A 23,680-nucleotide genomic window follows, 5' to 3' on the forward strand; every position below is an offset into this window, starting at 1 on the left:
ACCCAGAGCTGGGGCACCTGGGGCTCTGCTGGGGGCTCCATGTCCTCACCCTCCCTTGCTGCTCCCCCCAGCTCCATTTCCCAGCTCCTGCAGCCATCACCAGGCACAGCTCCTGCACAGACCATACAACCTGTATTTTAATAATCCTTAATAATTTTAATCTGTATTTTAATGAAACACTAGTGTGTTTGTTATTTTGCAAAAGGTGAGTTATTTTTCAGCTGGACACTGCTGTCCAAATGGCACCCACAACCTAGATGGTCTCTGGAGGTCCCTTCCAACCCTGAGCATTCTGTGGTTCTAGGATTCCATTCTAGCACCTTGGTTTTCCCCAGCAGCAGCAGCATTGTCACCCCTGTGCTTCGTGGCAGGTTTTATTCCTGCTTCTTTGCATGGATGTTCACTGGGTGCAGAGAGGATCACCTTTGGTTTCTAAAGACAGAGAAACATGTCAGTGGCATAGAGCCCGAGAATGTAATTTTCAAAAGTCTGCCCATGACCAAAGAGTAGAAAACCTATTATCAGTGTAATTGTGTTGACTTCCCAGTCACTGATGCAACACTGAAAAGCCCCCTCTCAGTCAGCAGCCCAGCAGGTACTCCCCAGACCTGCTTATTTCTGAGTCCAATGCGAGCTGCAATGATTCTTTTTTTACATCCAAATTGAAATATAATGAGAATGCATTAACAAAGGGTATTAAATATTCAGTGCTCTGGCTCTGCTCAGGAAAGGTTTTACCCAAACAGTTCCAGAGGGACTCACAGAGCAAGGCAGGCTGTGCCCCACTCGTGTCATTTAGAGGAATTCCACTTCTGCATGGGGAACAAAAAAAATAAATAAAACAACCAAATCCCAGCAAGCTGACACCAGAAATACCTGAAGTAAAAGACAACCTGTAAGTATGAAATAAACCACTGATGTTTAATCCAAGCCCTCCAAAGAGCTTTCCTCCCAGCAGCAGGTTTAGCACTGCTCACAAACTTGCCAACAATTCCTTATTTCTTACTGACAATGACCCCAAATGCCTCCAGACTCCTGGAGCAGCTGCACAAAGCTGCACAAATGATAGCACCAAGCACCTATAAACTTCCTTCTCTCAAAACTTTACTCAAAGTTTTCCTAGAGTTTCCTATTCCAGCAGAAACAACTCTTCACATTATGGCAGCTTTGGGCAGGATTACCCTGGCTGCTTTGCAGCTCTTTGCCCAGGTTTCCTGTGGTTTTATTTGTGTTTGAGTTTTCCTATTTTTAGATTTATATATTTAAAAGAAAAGTTAATGGTGATTGAAGATCTGTTCTGGAACACAGCACAGATCACAAATTCAGTGACCTGGGATGGAAAATGGAAGAATGACAATGAGATAAAAGGGTGAAGGGTAATACAAAGGAAGAGCTCTCAGCAGCTCTGTACCTCCTGGCACAGCACTAGATGGTTGATGAATCTGAACACAGAAATTCTTTTTTTTCTTTTTTTTTTTTCAGTTAAGAATGGATAGTCTAGAAGCACAAAGCTTAGTCACCTCCTTGCTGTTTCATCACATTAACACATTGCCCTGTAAGGAGGTCAGAAAATGAGCGTGGAACTTTCCCTCTTTGGTTAAACAAAAGCATGACACACATCTACCAAGAGATCCACAGCCAGCTGTGTGCATGCAGAGCTCTGCAGCAGAAAAGAACATGGAACCCTGTCACCAGAAGGGACTTTCTGAAGGGGACATCCCTTCTCCCTCCTCTGGGCTGGAATTCAGTTAAATGGTACCAAGAACACTCCCAGCCATCCCCTGCTCCCTGGCACCTCACCCCTTGCTGCTCCCCTCCCTGCTCCTCAGCAAATCTCTGGAAATCTCTGCAGTGGGAATTATCAATTATTTGGAGCCTTGGTGTGGTCTTTTCTGTTTGTTTCCTGTATTTGGAAATAATTGGGAATATTTTGGTGGTTTTGGCATCGATCAATAATGGACATTACCTATGGGAATGTGCTGCTCTCCTCAGACCAAAGTCATTACTTCTTAAAATTCTGCTTGAAGACACAAACCAGCAACAGAAAGCAAATTAAACAGGGAACCTTCCGAGGTGCCAAAAAGGATTTAAAAAAAATATCCTTCTTGAGCCAAACCAATCCACAGGAATGCAAACCTACTGGAGTGGTACGCCTCTGATTTTCTGCCAGCTACACAAACAATAGTTGTTCTGGGCTAGAAGTATTTTTTATCATTAAATTTTAAAGGAACCAGAACAATTCACCAGATCCAAGCCAGCTGGGAGGTATGGGCAACAGCTACAGCCTTCCACAAAAATGCATTTCAAAAATATGCAAAGCGTGTGCTTAAAATTATGCATGCTGTTATAGTTCATTAAAGAGAAATTAAGGATCTTAAGAAAACAAATTTGTTTGGCACCTATTTTTTGCCTTTCCCTCATCAGCTCCCATCTCAGATTCAGAGCAGGGATTGGTTCCAACTGCAGCAAGGAATTAAACCCAAGCACAGCTCACCTGGCACCCAAACTGAAACACCCGAGGGGATGGTTGGGGAGCAGTGTCCTCTCCCAAGGACAGGAATCCGGGCTCTAAAAGCCTTCACAGGGACTGTCACACAGGCTCAGGAACTCCTCTGGCCCCCAAGCCAGCTCATATTTACAGGCAGCTTTGGGAACCTGGATCTTTCGTTGCCACCAGGTCCATCACTTCAAGGCCAGCAGTGGCAGCAATGTTGCTCTGCTGCGGGTTTGGGGTTTTTTTTCCCAACTAAAGGGAGACCTGAAACCCAAAGACATCTGGAGGGGAAGGGGAGGACTGCCTGTGCAGCAGGGCTCCCAGCATCCCAAATGGACAGAACCAAAACCAAGAGGGTCTGGGTGCAGAGCTTCACCTTGTGCCCACAAATCCAGGGGACCGAGGGCACTGCTCAGCACTTCTGCTGCTGCAGCTGTTGGAAGGAAAATCCTGAGGGTGTTTTATTATTTTCTAGCTGGAGTTTCCTTGCCCATGAAGCACTGGCTTCATGTCAGTGTTTTCTTCAAGAAAGATGTAAACAAATTTTAACAGAAAAACAGCACAGTGAGGTGACTAACAGAAAATGGTAAAACTGTTAACACACACTTGTGAACTTATGGATTTTTATGTTTCTTTGTGCAGTGATCTCTCGTTCTCCTAAAGATAAAAATCAAAACTAAATTATCATGTCAGATAATTGTCAGGTTTTTGTCACCATCAGTTTCAGATAATTAAGTGAGATACATTTTGGAGCAGAGCCAAACCCTGATAGGATGGCAATTACCTCTATAGAGCCCAGTCAAGATCACACAGTGCTCTCCTCCTACATCTTCATTACCTCCTCGCTTTTAACTTAGGTCTTAAACTATATACAGAGCTTTTGGAAAAACAGAACCATTGCTTTCACATCCCTGCCTAGCAAGGGTGGGCTTGGTGTCCTTCCCAAGCCAGAAGCTGCCTGGCACTTGAGGGTGACACACTCAAGACACCCGCATGGAGCAGCCCCCGAAGGGACCAAAAGCCTGGTGTACAGGGGAGATTGGTGCCATTTATTCCTCCTGCACCTCCTCTTTTTCAGATGTTTGCTAGTTCTGTGGAACACAGTGACATTCAGAAGACCAGGAGAAGTTCAAGACTCTCAGCTTGGGTTCCCACCTCCAAGCTCCTGGCGTTGCATTTCTTCCCGTGCTCCAACAGTGGCTTCTCCGCTGCCAGCTTTGCACAAACTCTTACTCCACAAACAGCCTCTGGAACCATGCTCTGGGCAGCTGGCTTGTCCCTGAGGATGGATCTTGGCTGTGGTGTGTGCAATGGAAACAAGCCCTGGCATGGGAGCTGGAGATGTGCCATGCTGGGGGACCTGTCCTGCAGAGCCAGCACACACCCTGCCCACCTCTGCTCACCAACCCCTCCATCCCGTGGCCTCCACGAGGGAAGGAGGGAAATTACTTTCTCCGTATCCCTGAACAGACCAGAAACGTGGCCAGGCTGCCACAGCTGCCTGCAGCTCCTCAAGATGTCATTTCCAGCCACCAGGATTTGAACAGGACAATTGATTTTTAAGGAGGAGAAGAAAATCCGATTTCATCTCATTTCACGCAGGCAGATATTTACAAGAAACAAATCACAGAGACAAGATGGCTACAAATATTAGATTACAACCTGCACGAGGCTGGCATGCTTTAAATTACTTCACTACAGCTCAAGCTAACAGCAGAAAATGTTTTCCTTCCGAAGGCTCCGTGCTGATACCGAGTACAGACTGCAACACACAGCAAAATAATGATCTGAAGGAAGCAGAGCAGAATCAGCCTCTTCCCTTCTGTGCTGAGACACATTTAGCTAATTGTTGGTATTCCCCATCACCCCGAGCCTCACAGACCAGACAGGAGCAGCATTCAGAGAACCAGACACTCATCCAACACATCCCATAATGTGCTGCCAGGGCTCACCTTTAAAACAAGAGGGAAAAAAAATCCTTAAAGCACAAACCCTTCAAAAACATTACTGACAGAGCCTCCAGGAAAGGCAACCCCAAGCACAGAGGTGCTTAACCAGAGATGAAGTTTGTCCCTTTCAGTACAGCTCCAGGGGCAAGTCCTGGGCTGCTCCTCAGCAGACACCGAGTGCTCTCAGCACCCCCACAAACTGTACTGAGCTGTGCTGAGAGCATCAAAACCATCTCCAGCTGAAATGACTCCTGCTCTGGGTTTTTTGGGGGTTTTTTTCAATTTCCAACAGGATAACAAAGATAGAAGTCAAGTCAAACACCACGTAAAACCCCACAGCTGGAAAAGCAAAAGATGGAAATCCATGATGCCATGGGTTTTGTCACTCCTGAAGTGGCTTCCTGAACATCTGCAGCAGCAGCTGGGAGCAGGGCATGGATCTGGTAGGAAGTGCTGGGACCCCAAAACCTGCTGCTGCCTATGATCCATCCCTGCAGGAAAGCCTCTCCTGTTGGGCTGGAGGCAGGACAGCACCCTGTCCTCAGACCAGGCACCAGCACCCACCTGTAAAAATGCCAGACTAAATTTGCTTCAGTTTGCCTCCATGTCTTGGAGATCCAGAGCCAAACCAGCGTGTTCCCCATTAGTTACTGATCTTTAGCTTATGTAGTAGTGTAAGTAGCAAGGATTTAAATTCTTCTGGATTCTCAGCTGGCAGATTACTTCCTCCCAGTCCCCTTCTCTCAAGGGCATGGTTGTGCCATTACTCTTTCACTCCTCAGTAGAACACAAATGAGATGTAACTGATGGCTCAGGGAGGCGTTTGAGCTGCTGTGTTTTCCTAGCAGTGGTTCCTCTGTGTTCCCAGGGACTCAGCTCCAGAACTCCACGGAGATGCCTTCAGGCACTGCTGGCTCCTGTTGCACCACAGACCCTGATGCAGCCCCCTCAAATGGGAAGGAAAGCTGACAGCAGATTTTTGGCAAGTTTTGCAGTGCAGAAGCACCCAAGCTGGGTGACCTCCTGAAGCCATGAATGTGACAGCCTCAGAGGGCAAAGAGCTCCTTTTCAGTCATTGGTGGGATTCACCAGACCATACACATTGGGAAGATCAGGTACCCAGAGCCAGGAGTGATTTATGCAGCTCTGGGCATTTCACAGGTACCCAAGTGCCCAGGGCTGAGCATGGGTGTTCCTCAGGCAGAAGGAGCACCAAGATCTACCCACAGACATGGGGGGAAGGCTGAGTGTGCCCCTTCTGCACCCATCCTGCACCATCCTGCACCATCCTGAACCCCTCCTGCCCCCATTCTGCACCATCCTGAACCCCTCCTGCACCCATCCTGCACCCATCCTGCCCCCATCCTGCACCATGCTGCATCCCTCCTGCACCCATGGGAGCTGCGGAGCTGAGCAGCTCCTGCCCCACCAGGGATGGGGACAAGGATGTTCAGCTCACACTCTCCATCTCCTGCAAGGCTTCTCACTGCTCCTTGGCACAGTCCCACTTGCAAAATTTTCTGATTTATTTCCAGCCTGATGAAAACGAAGCACAGCATAAAATTTCAATCTTTTCCTTTAACAGGATGTAATTCTGAGAGAATACACTAAATTATGCAGTATCAAAGTGTCGGAACCTCCACTTCCTGTCATATCAGAGTAATTATTTCTGCATGAAGGAATCCTTTGTATTTCAGAGTAAAATCTTCGCATACTTATTTCTAGGAGGATTTGAGTTATAAATTAGGTGTGGAATTTTAAAACTAGTAAAGTGGAAACCAGAAATGTGATTCTCCCTTGTATTTTCAATCCTTGCATGATTCTTATGATGACATCTGAGCCCAGATTAAAAAAATGGCAGGTTCTTAAAATCACAGCAGGGAAGCTGACACAGCACAGGACTGTCAGGAGAGTTGTTGGTGTTTTTTTTGTTTTCCTTGGAACTGGGAGGTTCTGATCTGTTTTTTCTCTGCTCTTCAAAACAAACCCAAAGCAGAGGAACTCAGGGTTTTGGGTCCTTCCCCCACAGCACCATCCCGGGCTGCCTGACCCCCCCCACTGCAGGGACATCACCCCCTGCTCCATGTGCCAAAACCAGAACCACAGCTCCAGTGGAGCCACTGACTCCTGACCCTAGGGGGTTAAAAACATTGTGAAAATTGCCATAACTTTGTTTCACACCATCCAAAAGGTTGAACAGGCATAGCTGTTCCACTGGAATAATAATAATAATAATAATAATAATCTACACTAATAATTATAATAATAGCAACTATAACAACAACTAATAATAGTAGTGCTAGTACTACTACTACCAATAGAAGCCCCCCCACTCCCATGCTAGTCCCTTCAGATTCAGACTGAACACTGCAAACACCTTGAGTCAAATCCACACTATAGCTTCACCTTTCAATATTTAAAAAACCCACCAAAAAACCAAACAACCCCCCTCCCCCCAAAATAAACTGAGTATTATGAAAACTAAAAAAAGGCAGAAGCATTCATTCCTTTCTCTGCTCACTGCCAACACACTGAAAATCTTGTGCAGTGCAGGAGAAATGCTGGCAAGGTAACCTCAGTCCTGCTGCATCTTTCACACTTTGGGCTTTGGCAAAACCTGTGCTCAGCACCACTCCCCAACACCCACAGTATTTCCTGTGGGTACCAATGAGCAGTTCAGGAATGATGGCTCAGGGCCATAATACCTTGAATTATTTTGCACTGCAGCAACGTTAGATCTTAACTGTATTAAGCCTTGGCAATGCCTGTGAAGTTCCTAATGCTTTAATTGCATAAATAAATTTAAGGCAACAACAACAGCAGTCATTAAAGCAACGTGCTCCTTCAGCTCTCATTTAAAGCTCATGGTGCCACCCAGTAATTCCCATCCCCACATCTCTTCCTGGAGGGGAGCTCTCCAGTGACTTCTTCAGACCATTACATTCCCTTCACAAGTCTTCCTCTCAGTCAATCTGATTTTTTTTTTCTTCAAAGGCTTCTGCTCCACTCACATTATCTGAACTTTAAGTTGAGATTCTGCTTTAAGCTACAGAAATCTCAATTAAATTTGAGCCTGCAACAGAAAAAAGCCATGCAGCAGGAGAATCCCTTGTTGAAAAGCCTCTCGGGGGGAAATGGGATCCCTTGAAGCTCATGGGGAGAAGCTGAGCTGAGACAACATGAACAATTTGAGGCAGGGTCTGGAACACACACCCTGACCCACGGCACTGCCCCCCCTGGGAGGATGCTTCAGGAACACTGGTGGCAAGAGAGCCAGAGCAGCCACATCCCCCCAGGGAAGGGTTCAAACCTCCTGGGACAGACACAGAAATGCTCAGAGGGTTGGGCAGATGCTGCACAGGGGATGGAAGTGAAGGAGTGAGCAGTGTGCTGGCAGCTCTGTGTTGGTAACTCCTGTGTTAGCAGCTGCCCAGGTCTCTGCCACCCACTCCTCCCCTGGACAGGGAAAATCCACCCTGGGGGGGTTAACAGTGGAAATGCTGTTACTCACACCTGAAATCTGATTAAAACTCTCTCCAGCATTTTTCGAAGGGGAAAAAAAAACTACACCTTGTTTTCAGTTAAATATATAGTAAATTGTCTGACTTTCATGACATTTATCAAGCAGATAGCTGAGCATGAATGAAACTGTGTGGGTTGCTTGTCTTTTCTAACTACCCCAAGAAATATTTGATTAAAGCTTTTTTAAGCTGTTGTCAGTATCCTGGCATTATACTCAAGACATGGAACCAGTTTCTTCTGGTTCCCACTAGAGAAAACTGCTGTTTGTCCAGGAACACAGCAGAAAAGCAGCAGAACCAACTTGTAGCTGGTACCAGCATGCCTGTAGGATTCTTGCAGAAGACAAAATGATGTTTCACAGCAGTAAAATAAAATAAATCCCTCTGCAAGTGTCTTTTTATCCCATCAGAATATCTTGCCATCTACTTCTAGTTAGATCAATGATACTCCAGGAAAAGGAGGACTAGAGGTGTATTTTCGTATGGACACCCAAGCTGGGCTCATTTGAACACCACCTGAACCCCTGTCTGTCTGTGTATCACCCCCAGCTCTGCACACCCACACAGCACCATCAACAGATGCACCACGAGTGACCTGAGTTTCCAGTGGGGGTGGTGTCAAAAATCTGCACTATCAGAAGGTTCCACCTGTTCTGCATCTCCTCCTCCCTCCATCTGCTTTGCCTTGGGCAGCCCCTCTCCCTCCAGCCGACTCCGGGCCACCCAGCTCCTCCCCAGGGACAGAAAGGAGAGAGCTGGATTTTCCCACAGCAAACATCTCAGGAACCATCATCCTGTTTCCTAGAGAGCCTTGATTGGGCAGCTGAGCACTTGCAGCTTCCAGCAGAGATTTACTGCCCAACAGCAGAAGAAAATTGATACTCATTTAACTGTGATCTCTGGCATTATTTATCTCAGAGACCCACGGCTCGTCCCCGCCTCCCTCCTGCATGCCAGCACAGATAGCAAACCCAAAAGTAATTTTATGCTGAATATTAGCTCAAGTAGGAAGTTATCACTTTAATAACTATAAACATTCATTTGCTTGCCTCGTTACACAACATTAAAGCTGGGCACATCATTTACAACACGCTTGTTAGAGCTGCTCAGCATTCAAAGTCAAGCCTCCTCCACTGCCAGACTCAGAGGACACCCAGGAAGGGAAAGAAAAGCTTCCCGAGCAGACAAACACCACCCTGCTGCTTGGAATATTTCAATGTGCCCATTAGCTTTTCCATCAACACTACTTCTTGTTCACCTGCAGGCTAGGAATTCCAGCTAGAGTTTCCTAAACAGCAGATGCCCCAGGGAAAGGACTACTGGGTGGATTGTCCCACTGATGGGAGCAGTGCCTGGGACACAGAGAGATGTCACCTCCATCCACCTCCCTTGGGACAGCAGTAAGGAACAGGGGAGATGTTTTGCCAAGCTTAGGGGTGTCCCAGGAACCCGGAGTTCCTGCTGCCTGTCCCTCTGCAGAGCTGGCACATCACCTCCCTGTGCTGGGAGGGGAAACTGGTGCTCCCTAAACACACCTTAAAAGAAAGGGGGTAATTGCTGCTGTGGAAGTGTTTGCCACAGAAGAACTTGCTCACCAAGCAAGCAGGCAGAGCCAGGAAAGAGCTGTGGAGAGAGGCTGGCACTAAGAGCTGCTTTTAGCACCTAATGGTGCTGGGCCGTTAAGGTACTGATAGGAAAAATACTCAGTCACTTCCCAGCTGGTCTGTGGCAGGCTAAAACATTAAGTTTAAACCATTAAATAATTCTGAGAGCAAGGGAGCAGGTGGCAAATGGTTTATATGGCAGATGGTGCCTTTTTTAATATTTGTACTCGCTGCTAATTTACAGAGTCCATAACCACAGACTCATTTCTTACCCTTTTCACTCCAATAATTAAGAAATTGTATGTGAGAGTAAGAAAGCAAATACCCCCATTCTGAATCAGGAGCCATAAAAGTGGCGTTGGAGACTGCCAGATATCCCATACCCCAGTTACTTCACACAGCTCTTTATGTTCCCAAAGCTTATTGCATTGTCTGTTTTGGTTTTTTTCTTTTTTTTTTTTTATTTGTTGGGTTTGGTTTTTTAAACTCTTCAAGAGTCCTCTTGAAAGATGGGATCTGATAGTGTTGGAAAATTCAGTTTTCCCTGTACCAGCAGGGCAAATAAGCACAAGGATGCAGCCCAGACCCCTGAGTAGCTGCATCACCACATGCTCCCACTTAGTCTTTATGTTTAATCTGGCACAAAACCCAAGTTAACAGCAAGGCAGACATTAAATATTTAAGGGACCATTTTGCCTGGTACATGTATGAGCAGAACCACCAGTGGATGAAAAAAGAAAGAAAGAAATAACCCACAGCAGAGCTCCAATAGCAGTGCTGAAACCCTCTCCATTTCAGCTCATCCATGTGAAAATGTTGTCCCTGTGCTCAGCAGAGAGTACAAGAGGATTTTCCTCTTGCATTCCTTGGTGACAAGCAGCCACAGCCCACAGGTGACCAGAGACCACAACAGCTTCTTCAGCTTTAAATACAGGGCCTTCTGTATTTCTTCTGCTGCCATAAACACCTTGCATCACTGAACATTTCCAAGGCCAGAATGGTGCCAAACTAACACCCAACAACAGAAATGACAGAAGTTTCTCCCATCAGAGCCCAGGGAGCAGTAAACGCACACCACCCACATCCCATCTTCATCTGCTGGTGCCCAGGGCCAGGGATCCAGTGGGACCCTTGCAGCATCCCCCTGTCCCCCAGAGGGAAAGGCTGCAAGAGCTTCTGGACTCCCCACCTGTCCTGGACCCTACTGTAGCTCTGCTTCTGACTTTCTCTCACCAAGTATCAAATAAATGATATTAAAATGAACTTGTAAAAATTTCCAGTGCCCTCTGCATACTTGCAGTTCTCATTAGCTCATGGCACCTGGCATTTGTCTTCATGGAAGCTCCAATAAATTGCCCCTGAAGCAGAAGAACAGCAGAGCTGGGACCCTGTCCCACCAGGCCCACGAACCAGGCAGATCGAAGTTGGAAATAATCTGTTGTTTCCTAAGTTCATTCCTATTGTGTGAACATGTATAAGCTTTAGACAAGAGGAACATGGAAAGTTCATTAACTGACGTGTTACTTTAGAAACCACACGTGGATCAGGAAAAACACAGCTGCCCCAGAGGCCACAGATGATGCTTTCTCCAAGAGGTGTTTCTCTTGAACACAAAGTGGTTGTTAATAAACACCAATGCCTGGCTGTGTTTCAGCAGGTACAGCCTGTCAGGGTCACCAAGCAGGCTCCACCTGGGATCACCTGCACTCTGGATAATGTTTCCTTGATGCTTTCCCAGCCATTAACTCACATGCCAATGGAGACATTTCTTTTCCACAGCAGAGCCCTGCCTCTGGCCAGCTGGCTGCTTTTTCCTGCACTTCAAGTCAAACCCACAGATGTCAACCCAGGCACAGAGCCACCCCTGCCCCAGGGGACACGGATGCTCCCTCCCAGCCCAGCACCAGCCAGGCTGCTGCTTGTGGAACTGGTGGATAATCAAAACCCAGAGAGTGGTGAATCCAGAGCAATGCTCAGCTGAATCTCAGGCTTGTTGTTCATGGAGTGGGCATTTTCAAGCTTTTTTCCTAGAAGATTCCTCTATATTCTTAGGAGAAACCCCCTGGTGCCATCCTTCCTGGCAAAGCCTGAAATGCTTGGGGTTTATTGCCAGGGGTCAGCTGGCTCTGACCCAGCCCAGGGCTGGCAGGCTGCTGCCAGGGGGTCCTGATGCCTGCTCCACAGGAACAATAATTACTGAGCTCCTCTCTCATGAACAGATCTCAGCTGAACACCAAAGATCATAACTGCAAACATTCTGCAAAATTCAATCTCTCTGCGTCTTGCTGCGTTACACTTCAAGGACCAAAAAAGATGGAATTCCAGTTTTTTGCTTAATTGGTACATGAGGTTTCTAAAGTGCTGCCTCAAGCATGCAAAGAGCAGCTTCAAAATTGATCCTGAAGGCCCCACACCAGCCCAACTTCCCCAGCAAGTCAGGGCTGCCAGCATCCTCCCCAGGTGCCACAAGCAGTGGTTACACAAACCACACCTGAGCCTCTCACACAAACACCCTCCCAGGGTACTGAGAATTATAAACACCCAAACAAACAAATGTTATTACATGTCAAGCAGATACTTTTCATGCCACCGCTGCAACCTGAGGCTCTACCACAAAGCCTCAGTGCCCTAGGGCCACATTTCCTCACAGAAGTCCCTTGGGTCACCAAGGATGCAGCTCAGCCCATCCCTGTCTGCACCTCCCAGTGCCACAGGCTGCAGACACACCCAGGGCTTTGAACTCACTTTTAACACACAATTTCAGACAATCCTTCTGAGTGGCACCCAAGAAAATAACCTGAATTCTGGGTGGCAGCAACGCCACCTCCATCCCCTGAATATTTCATTTAGCACCTCAGACACCAGCACCCCTCAGCACCCCCTCTGCTGCCAGGCAGACCTGAGACCCCCCCAGCAGGGACCTTACCTGGGAAGGGCGAAGGCAAGACTGGAATTCTGATGGGGGAGAAGGTGAGGACGTGGCAGGGCTGAACACCGGGGGCTGCAGGTCCCTGGGGAGGGTCGGGCTCCACAGACACCATGGCCATGGTGGCCAAAGCCAGGGTCTGGTTGCCACCGACGGCTTTAAGGCTGTTCTGGCAACCTCCTGTGGAAGGGTGAGATACAACAGATGTTACTTTTAATTGGAAACCAGTGGATTTAGGCAGGAGGATGTTCTCTGTGTGCTGAATTGCAACAGAAGTCTGCAGCCTCTCCCAGCCAGTCTCCACTGTTTGCATGTGCCCCCCCAAGAGACACAAGATTTTGAATATATAATATATTCCCTAAGGGCTCTCAAAGCCCCTTTGATAATTCTTATTCCAGTCCCAGTCTGTGATCAGAACATTTTTAGCTATTAACAACCCATATATGTGAACACACCATTGTAACCTGGGGGGACAAGAAAGCAGTGAGTCCTGTATTAACTGTGCAAAGTTATTAGACCTAAATGAAAAAACCTCAGTAAAAAAGTTAGGTATTTGAATGCATTGGCTGGCATTTTCTTCAGCTCCCACAGATTCATAATGCAACAAGACCACCCTTATTCTGACTTTCCCTAAATTCCATGTTGCCTGGTTTAAAGTCTGAATGGTTTTGTTCCTTGTTCTATTGACCACCCAGTGTCACCATCACCTGCTTCTCCTGTCACAGGCATTAAAATATTACAGCTGTTCTCCCATCCCGTGCATGAAAAATATCTGAGCTTTACGGGTTTTGTGTGCTGGTATCCTTCATCTTAAAAGCACACCATGCAGGAAACTCCCAGTGGTTCCACATGGGAGCTCAGAGGTTGTCCACCAAATCTCTGCAACCTTTACTTTCCAGTCTAATGAGCCTGGGGGAAGGAAGACCTTTAGAGCTCAGCCTTGGCTAAATACGTTAAATAAACAAGAAAACGAGTAGCAAAAATCTTAAGGAGGAAACCTAATTAGACAAACACCAGCTGCTGCTCACTCTGCACTCAGCTATGTATTCAAAATTCAAGCAATCATTAGCTTATTATGTCATTTAGCAAATGCTTTCAGTTCATGCGGAAATCCTTCAGGCAAGAAGAGCCAACTGTAACTCTGGAGAAAAAAAAAAATAAATTAAAAAGTGACTATTTGATCAGACTCCTGGCTTCAGGCACCCCCTGGGTTTGCAGCAATTGATTTTCTGTGTCCACCTGGGCCCTGGGGCAGTGTGACCACAGGGTGCTGGGGGGATGCAGACCCCTGCTCTGGGTAGGACCACCCAACCCAGCAAGGTGGGGAAGATGCCCTTCCCCTGGGCAGCTCCAGACACCCATCCAGGCTCTTCCATCCCACGCTGCCTTCTGGCACCTACCAAGTGCTGACCAAGGGCTGGTTCACTCTCAGCTGGCATTGGGGGAGAGGGGGCCAGGGGTTTTGGTAAGAATCTTGCTTTGGTTGCAGCCAGTTAGGGCTCCTGAGGCTGTCTATTCCTCTAACGCTTGGAAGCTTTGCTCCCGACTCTTTATAAAGATTTATTTGTAATAAAAAAAATGTACTTCCCCTCCCTGGCAGTGTCTCAGGCCAGGCTGGATGGGGCTCGGGGCAAACTGAGCTGGTGGGAGGTGTCCCTGCCCATGGGACACTGGTCTGGGGTTCTGTGAAAATCAGCTCTCTGCATGAGCAAAATGGAAGTCAAGCCTTTTCAGTGAGCATCACAAAAAACCTTTTATTTTTTTATTTCCACTGTATTTTTCAATGCCAAGAAGCATTCACTTGAAGCACCTGCACGTGCAGTGACTAAGAGGCACACAAGCACAGAAACATTAAAAGTTTTGATTGTTCAGCTGTGGATAAATGAAAACCAGATTATTCTGCCACCGTCACGGTGAAAATTAAAAAGGAATAATTGGTGTCCAACTAATCCAACTGTTTATTGCAAGCTGATTGTTGATTCACCTGAGGACTAACACAGACCATCAGGTTAAAGCCTTGCCCTCCCAGAGCCTGCACTGACTTCTAATTCCAGCTATCGAGCAGCTAGGAAAAACCCACAAAACATCTTCTCTAACTCTTATGAAAACTAATCTTGTCGAGAAAAATTACTTTTCTACTGGTTTCCTACAGGGTATGGGAGCAGAAAGGTTGTTTACTTCTCATTTGGTTCTTTTATTTTGGAGGAGAAGATGAAATTTCCCCAAAGAGCCCAGGAAAGCAGGAAAATAAAGTCAGCCTGAGCTGCTCGGGTAGCTGCAGCCTTCCACCAGCACAGATGAGTAACACTCCTGAAGCAGGGCTGCCTTATTAAACTTTCATCAATCCCCTTATTAAAGTTTCATCAGTCAGTTGAAAGAGAAGTTTTGGTGATTTCCCCGCCCTTTGATGAAGTTCTCTCTCCCTCTCTCCTGCTAAATAATTCCACGAAGAAAGGACTACCCCTATAATTGTTAATACTTGATTTAAAAGCTGTTTTCTGGTGCCAGGGAGTCAACAGGACTGGTGCTCTCCAGCAGAGCCAGCTGCCATTCCACTTGGGCTCTTTCCATCGGGTAAATGTACCTCTGAAAAACCAGCATGCAATCTAACACTAAAAATAAGTTTCCTTTTCAGAATAAATCAAAGCCTGTGTTTTTCAGCAGCTGTTCCAGTGGGCTCTGGGGTGCCCTCCTGCTGAAAGCCCTGGCTCCAGCCAGCATTCCAAAGCAGGACAAACCCCTTCTCAGGGCATCCTTCAGACGATGGCCTCCTGCTTTGAAGGTGGAGACACAGCTGCTTCTTGGGGACTCCTCTCCGGGCATCTTACACCACCCAGACTGGTGTGGACAGTGAGTTCTGACCCCCCCAGCTGGGTGAGCCCACCCTGTGCCTGCCCCATGCTTTGGGGGCTGCCACAGAGCTCAGGGGGTGTCCCTCCAGAATTCAAGGGATCTCTGGAATTTCACTTCTGTACCTGCCCCCAGGCAATGCCCCCCACATCCAGTGCCCCCCAATGCAATGACCCCCCCTCATTCAGCTGCCCATGTCCCCCAGGCTATGCCCCCTCTCATGAAATTGCCCCCCCCTGCCCCCTGCAATGCCCACCCCCTGCCATTGCCCCCTGTGCCATACACACCCCCAGGCAATGCTCCCCCCCTGCCCAATTGCCCCCTCCCTCCTACAAGTGCCCCCATCCCATGTCAAGTTTGTCTTGATTTGGGTAGATAACCCAAAAAGCACAAACTCAATAAGCAAAGCCAAACCTTCATAAAGCTGTGACTAGCCCCAAGTGTTCCCAGAGCCTCCGTGGAGTGTTTGTCCCTGCAGTGCCTCAATGCTCCACGGATCAAGAGAGGTTGCAGGGCATTTCAGGAAGATTTGGGCTCCTGCAGGGCTATTCCTGTTCTACAAAAGGGGAGCCCTACCATGTGCACTTTAAATAAAACTTAAAAAATCAATTTGCAAGGCCCCCTTATGTGTACACCCGTGCTTCCAATATAAAGCTTGTGTTTAGGAAATACAGAAGGGAGACCTCTCCCATAGAGACCCTGGGTCATCTGTTTCATAAACCTTAAAACCCACCAGAGAATGAACCCCAATTTATCAGGAAGCAACCACGTTTCTTCATGGGTTTGTAATGCCTGCAAATAAACTGAAATTACCTAGAAAACTGTGTCTGTATATGGATATAGATTCTGATAACACTTGCTCTAAAAAATATTGGTGTGAAGGCAAGTGGGATTAAAGGAAAAAGCATACTAATAGGAAGGATCAAAAATTTTGATCTGTACACAGGATCAGTAGAGCTGAAGTAATGTGGTGAAAGAATAAACGGGTGCTTTTCATTCTGGTATTTCTGATTTCACCACCAATGGATGAAAGAGCAGAAAGATTGCTTTTGAGCAAAGAGACACTGTGGAAGAACAGAGGCAGCAACAAATCTTTGCCTTAGCAGAAAATATCTGCTATTGGGGGAAAAAATAGCAAAGAAAAAAGAAAAAAATGTACCCTATCTGGTGTAAGAAGACTGGTTTCCTTCAAGGACAGCAACACTGGGAAGTGTTCATCCCAGGCTGGGGATGCTTCCCTGGCTCCCCTCATCCCCCCAGCCACTGCTGGAGCTGCAGCCATGGGCTGTGCTGGGGGGGCTCTCATGGAGCAGTTCTGGAGAATTTAGAATCATATTGGTTGGAAAACACTTCAAAGATCACCAAATCCAACCATTACCAACATACCTTCAAACACTCACACTAGCACCAATAACAGTAAAACGATGGCACACCAGTACCAGAGGGCACATCAGTACCTAACAGGTGCCACCAGGGGGGTCCTGCTGGTGCTCCCCCACCCCATGGTCAGGGATGTGCAGACCACACATCTGCCTTGGGACCAAACTCCATCCTCAGGAGACAAAAATGTTAATCCTTTCTCTGCTAAATTTTCTCAGTGCATCCTTTCCCAGTGAAAGGCAGTGCCCAGCAGACAGAAGACATGCTGTGGTTCCTGCCTTCCTGGGAAAGCAAAACATCCCCAGTGGCTGTGGATTCACCAAATGGTGAAGCACAGGCACATAAATCCTTGGAGTCCATGTTAGAAGCATAGCTGCTGCCTTTTCTTACAGAAAACAACACATCCCAGGAGCTGGAGCTCTCGGCTGTAAAACCTGTGCATTACCACCCTGCAGCACCTCGTGCCTTTATCTATTTAGCACTGCTGATAGATTGAGAAAACAATTCTATCATTACTGGTGACATTATATCATTACTGCTAACTATGGCAGGGCAGCCTGCCACACAGCAGCCAGGCAGAGCAGATCCAGCCCCAGAGCCTGCAGAATCCTTATCAACTTACCAGGTTAAAGCACTTAACGAAGCAATTTGCCCTCTGTATTTTTATTACTCTTCATATTAACTCTAAGGATTATACAGGAAATACTTCAGTAGTACAACCACAACACTGCCAACCATAACACATCCCAGAAGCAGCTCCTGAGGATGCTACTGACTGGCACTGATGGCATCAATTGCAAATCTGATTTACAGAGGGATGGGGAGATTTGAAAAGATGGTCAGGGGTCTCCGTGCTCCTCCCTGCACCTGCATTTTACTAAGCCCCTTCTGTGAGGCAAATGCTGTTTCAAATTGCTCCAAAACCTGAGATTCAGCTGTACAGCAATGGATTTTCAGTTCTTCTCCAAGAGCAAAGCTTGGCTTTCCTGTTAGCAGCTGTGACATACCTGAGTTATGCAGATTAATTGAATTTATTTGACAATTTTTTGTGCATAACTGAGCCTTAACAAGATGACTGACTGATCAGCTGCTCTTCTCTGGTTCTTCACACCAAATTCTTAAAATTAGCAGCCAACAGGAAGGAGAATTATACATGAACTGTGTTAGCAGTTTCTTGTTTGAAAATAAACCAAGCATTCTGCAGGAGGCTGTCCCCTTCAGCCAGGCAGTCCAAAGCCAGCTATGGAATAATCTGTTACAGTTTTCTGTAACTACACATGTTCTTTTCTTCCAGAGTAATTTAGAGGATGAAATGCACTTTGCCATCAAGGTTCAGATGCATCAAGAGATTTTCAGCTGAGTGGAATGAAACCCTTACTTTATAAAACAGCTTATGCAGCTCTGAGAGATTAATTTAAAAAAAAAAAAAAGCCACACAACAAAAATATGAAATAATTTATGTGCTACTGACCTGGTATCAGCTGGGGTGCCAAAACCAGAGTGGGAAGAGGCCTGGAGGCAGCAGCTGGCCTGGCTATAGCTGTGGAGACTTGATTGGTCAGTAACAGAGGTTTCTCATTTCCCTGAAAGAGCCTCGATTCCTCAGGATGTATCCATGCTGAATCCAGAGCAAATGCATTATTCAAGTATATCTGTCCAACATAAACAAGGAATGTTAGAGCTTGGAATGTAAAAACTCAGGAATAAAAGAGAATAAAGCATCTTTAACTTGATGTCACAATCCATGTAGTATCTCTATTCAGGAACAAACTTGCAAGAACAGATGGATTTCTGCCTCACAAATATTGCAGGCTGAGTTGAGCTGAGCAGCTGTGTGAAAATGAACTGGCTTTTAACACAACTGCAGTATCACCACCAGAAAACCTGCAGGCAGTGGTGTTCTGGAACAAGTCCCTCTGCAACTGGGAGGCTTCAGCCAGCTGCTCCAGAGACAGAGGGCTGAGGGGGGACTGGGGGGGTCACAGAGCCTCGTTTTAACCATTCAGCTCTGGAAATGTACAGATGTACATGTAGGTAACTGTGGGGAGGATGAGGACACCCTGGTGGTATCCTTGCATCCCTTTTGGGGAAAGCCAGTGGAAGTGCCAAGAGCAAGGGGAAAATGGAAAAACTCTGAGAATCATGTCCTAGAGTAAAACCAGCCCCTTCCACTCCATGTAACAAGGACAGGTATTAAAGAGATTCTGTCCTTTTTACAACCCCAGCAAAGTGCAGATGCATCACTGCTGAGGCAGCCTCAATTAACCATCCCTTACCCCTTCCTGCTCCCCGGGGCTTTGCCTGGCAAACCACTGACCTTTCACAGAACCCACAGCAGCTTTCAGCTCACAGCCTTTATATACTTCAGCCTTACAAATACTTCATCAAACCAGGAGCAGACTTACTTTGCAGCTGGGCAGCCTCTTATCGATCCAGCTCTTCCCGGCGTGAGGGGGAACTGTGGATCCGTACACGGGCGGGAACACAGGAACAAATTCCACACTTGAAGAAGGTGAAAATCCTATAACTGGAGAATGACCTCCAAATACCCACTTAGAAGAAAATAAAACAAGCAAACAAAAAAAGTTAAAAGACAGATTTTACTCTCGATTTCCTGATTACATAAAAGATGACTACAGAAAATTTCAAGCATGTCTCTTCAGCCCAACAAATATTTGTGTTTCTCCAGGCATTACATGGTGAGTGACATGTCACTGGCATTATAAATGGCTTTAAAAGCCATAAATCGGGAGCCTAGCAGTAAAACGAGTCCTTGGCTAATGGTTGCTAGTCCCTGGGGAAGCTCAGTTTTTCTCCACTCAATCAGAATCTCACACACGAATCACAAACATCACTAGAAAGTGGATTAGAAATCTATCTCCAGGCAAACAAGAACCAAAGGAAATATCAGGAGCGTACTTTCCCCTTAATTTAAATTCCTTTGGCAAACGGGTGGCCACAAAAAAACCCATCTCCGCAGTTTATTTAAGTGCTCTGACACCGGGGAACAATCGATGCTCCCGTTCCATCAAAGCCAGCGCTACCCATTCTCTGCCTCCCCCTCTCTGCTCCCAGACCACAAGAGACGCTCGTGCTCGAAAAGGCTGGAAATCCTCACGCGAAACCCAGCGGATTCTCCAGTGCTCAAATCTCTGCTTCATTTTTACCTCCGTTTTGTGGAAAAAAAAAAAAAAAAAAAAAAAAAAAAAAGAAAAAAAAAAACCCCAAACATCAAGATGAGGGGTGCGCTACCGCCGCTGGAGCAGGACACACGCTCCAGCCCCAACGCTTGGCTCTTACCAGCAGCAATAAATAACTGAAATATCTACCAGGGAAAGAAGCACCGGCCAGGCAGATTGGTTCATCTGACATGACTCAAAACTTTAGTCTTTATCCTTATTAAAAAAAACCCCAAACACAACACAACCTCTCCGACGCTCTCGATTACCGCTGCCGGAGCATCCCCCCCGTTCCAGTCTCCCTTTGCAGAAAACGCATCCCGACCCTCGCTGGGGAGCACCGGGGGAGCCTCTCTCAGCCTTCTCTCCCCGGGGAAGGCACCTACGCAGCCCCGCACCGCTCCCACCCCTCCTGCAGCCCCGCACCGCAGCGGGGCCGAGCACCGGAGATGCGGGCAGAGACCCCCGGGGCAGGGACCCTGGAGCAGAGCCCCCGGATAGACCCCCGCAGGTGAGACCCTGAGGTAGAGCCCCCGGGCGTTAGTCCCATCGCCTCCCTCCCTCTCGGGCATCCCGGTGCTCAATCCCTGGGGCCGGGCTGAGGGCTCCGGAACGCGGCGATGGGGAAGTTGCCTCCTGCCCACAACCCCGCCAGCCCCTGCATGGTTCCGAGCCGCCCGTACCTGCCCGTGGAGCAGCTCGGCGGCGGGCAGCAGCGGCAGGAGCGGTTCGGGTGGCAGGCGCCAGCCCGGTCCGGTCCGCAGCACCGGGGCGGGGGGCGGCAGCAGCAGCGGGGGCGGCGGCGGAGGAGCCCCGGAGGCACCGACCCTGAGGATCCCAGGCAGCACCCAAGCCCAGGGGGGTTCGGCGGCGGGGGGGCTCGGCCAGAGCAGGGGCGGCGGCGGCGGCTTGGCTGCGGGAGCCGGCAGCATCCTACATGGCACAGGGAGCGGGCAGCCCCTGCCGCCCCCCGCCCCGCTCCGCCGCCGACTGAAACTCCGATGGGCGGTGGGAAGGAGCCGGGAAGCTCCGCCTGTGCCAGGTGGGGGGAGCGAGGGGAGGGATGGAGAGAGGGGGCGTGGGGCGGGGGCCGCGATGGGGCCGCCCCCGAGGCGGGGGGAGGCTGCTGGTACCCCCCTGAGCACCCTCGGGTCACCCCCGCTTCGCCGGAGCAGCGCGGGCTTTGCTGTGGTGCCCAAGGCGGGGAAAAGGAAAGGAAAAGATTCTTAGCATCAGATGCCCAGCATGGCTCTCACCGGCACCTGGCGGGTCCGGTGTGCGGGGAGCTGCCCGATCGACCCCCGGGGAACTGAGGCTCCGACCCGCCTGGGGGATGGCGGAGGGACGGTCCGGCGATGTGTGCAATACGTCTTCCAGCCTCCCCACCTGCCTTCTGGCCACGTGTGGCACAGAACAGGGAGAGCTGCTCCGGGGGAATCAGCCCATAACCCATGGACATTTCACACATGGGGCCCTTCTCCTCTCTTCAATAAAAGATCCTCTCTTCAACAGAAATAAAATGAAACGTGAATTTCATAAAATCCCAGCCTGGTTTGTGTTGGAAGGCACCATAAAGCTCATCCATGGCCAGGGACATCTCCCCCAGGTTGCTCCAAGCCCCATCCTGCCTTATATTGAACACTGCAGGGATGGGGCAGCCACAGCTGCTGAGCTGGACCAGTCCTTCCACGTCCCGACAGCACCACAGCCCCCAGCCTCTCCTGCAAAAAATTAAAGGAATGAATAACAGGAAAATGGGCTGAGCCTGAGTTCACAGAACATACGAGTGCTTCAGATTTATGGTTTAAAATCATTGCTCGCATTTCCCTGCCAAACCTCCAGCTCTCCAGCACAGCAGCACGGAACAAGCTGCACAGTGAGGAAAGGCAAATATCTCTGTCCTGGGCCCAGGTCTGTAAATCAGCACAGCCCCAAGGCCCTCAGACCAGGAGACTTATTCCATCAGGACAACACAGCTGCATGCAGGCAAACCTGGGACTTCTGAGACTGCACACAAACGAGGCAAAAGTATCAAATTGTTTCTCAGCCTCTCTAATTCTATTTGATGTGCAGAGGAATTGGCTTTCCCCTGGCAGTGAAAAGCCTTAGCAAAGGTAATTCCCAAGAAGTTTTTACATCAAATTATGATGAGCTGTGGATAAACACAAGAAATACGTTGCTTACTGTCATCCTTGGAGAGATATTGGGAAATACAGATTTGAGTGGTCTACAAAGTGACAGAAATCAGATAAAGAGAAGATCACTTCTAAATGTTTTAGTGCTTAGCTATTTATGAAACTCAAAAAGCACTTCCTGGTAATTGTAAGTGAAAAAGAAATTCAAAGACAACAAAGAGGAGAAAAAAAAATAATCCTTATGAAATGCAGTGATAGAAGTCTATTTTAAATTCAGTAGTTCATTGATAAAATACTGAGAACAGCAGCAGCATTCTACTAGTGGCTTAAGATTTATTTTGGGAAGGGAGAGGTTGAAAAAGAATTTGAAGAAGTCAATCAACATTTTTAGCATCTGGACAATGCTCTCAGTCTACATAAAATACAAAGGCTTTGAACAGACAAGGGCTGCCTCACCTCCCTGACCCTGATGGGATGGATGCCCACTGCTGGGTTCTGCTCTTCCCAGCCAGCCAAAGGGGCACCAACCATGCCCTTGAACTTGAAAGCATTTTGGGGAAGAAACCTTCTCAGGACATTGTTAACCACTTTTCTTCATGCTGAGGTTGTCTTGTGAGCCATTACTGTCAGGTTATGACCAAACCACCCTAGGGTTTTGCAGCCTAGGGGATGTCTCTGTTGTAGCACAGGAGCCACCCCTAGGGATAACTTCAGTTTGGTGCCAGGTGAGCACAAGAGCATCCTGCCCCACAGTCCAGAATGTGCTGTGTAGAGCCTCCTCTAACCCCACAGGTCTGTAGCCGTGAGTATTTGAATGTGCTGACGTTGCCACCCACCAGAATCTCAGCAGAATTACAGGCTTCAGCAAACCCTAATAAATAAATAAATTCCTCTCTGCTTCCCAGTGCTGCCTGAGCCTGCAGTGCCAGGGCAGGAGGTTTGCAGCTCTCTGCACACAGGTTAAGCTGCTCCATCACTCCCTGCTGAGCAGGGAGAAGCTCCTCTGCCATCTGTGGGCATCTTGTGCTGTGGGAGGAAGCAGGCAGGAGCAGGAGCAGAATTTTCTCTGGAGGTATTAACCCCCTGCAGCAACCTGGCAGTCAGGAACCCTCCTGAGCAGAGCTGTCAGCCCAAACCACTGACCAGGGCAGGTGATTATTCCACTGAGTTTTCTCATAGCAGAATGGACTAATAGTTTGTCCCTTGGGTTAATCCTCATCTGCTGCATTAACCATTTGCTGGCAGCAGTGGTAAACAGCAGATATTTCAGAAAAGTACCAAAAAAACCCCACTATGCACCCAGCTGTGCAGCCCCTCAAAGGGAAATGAGCACGAGTCCAGTTAGCCACCAGCTGGGAGACTGTAACACAGCCTTCCCCTTGCTGGGAAAGGTGGGTACCAAGCCAGGCAGGAGTCCCCCTGGGGCTGGAGAGAGGCTCAAACCCCAGAGCCTCAGGCAGGCAGGGTCAGGCCATGCTGAGCAGGAGGGGTGGGTGGTGGAACAGCTCACACAGCTCCTCAGAACCTCCACTGAGCAGAGTGCCCAAGGCAAACACATCAAATGGAAAAATCCTTGAGCAAAATGACCTTTTGTTTCTATTCCTGTCATGTGAAATGTCCAATCTCTGGTGGCAGGGGTTTT

General features: G+C 48.1%; 1 protein-coding gene across 1 annotated transcript in view; it reads right to left on the reverse strand.

Moving 5' to 3' along the window:
* TCERG1L (transcription elongation regulator 1 like) overlaps window positions 1-20,835 on the reverse strand; it is a 40,725-nt gene extending 19,890 nt beyond the window's left edge. The window contains exons 1-4 of the mRNA XM_030453464.1: window positions 20,587-20,835; window positions 19,130-19,276; window positions 18,196-18,376; window positions 12,495-12,674 (exon numbers count right to left, since the gene is read on the reverse strand). Coding sequence (XP_030309324.1) covers window positions 12,495-12,674; window positions 18,196-18,376; window positions 19,130-19,276; window positions 20,587-20,835 — 757 coding nt within the window. The remainder of the gene's footprint in view (window positions 1-12,494; window positions 12,675-18,195; window positions 18,377-19,129; window positions 19,277-20,586) is intronic.
* Between the last annotated feature and the right edge of the window lie 2,845 nt (window positions 20,836-23,680).

Source organism: Calypte anna, chromosome 6 (genome assembly GCF_003957555.1).
Source record: "Calypte anna isolate BGI_N300 chromosome 6, bCalAnn1_v1.p, whole genome shotgun sequence".
In the NCBI taxonomy this organism is placed as follows: Eukaryota; Metazoa; Chordata; class Aves; order Apodiformes; family Trochilidae; genus Calypte; species Calypte anna.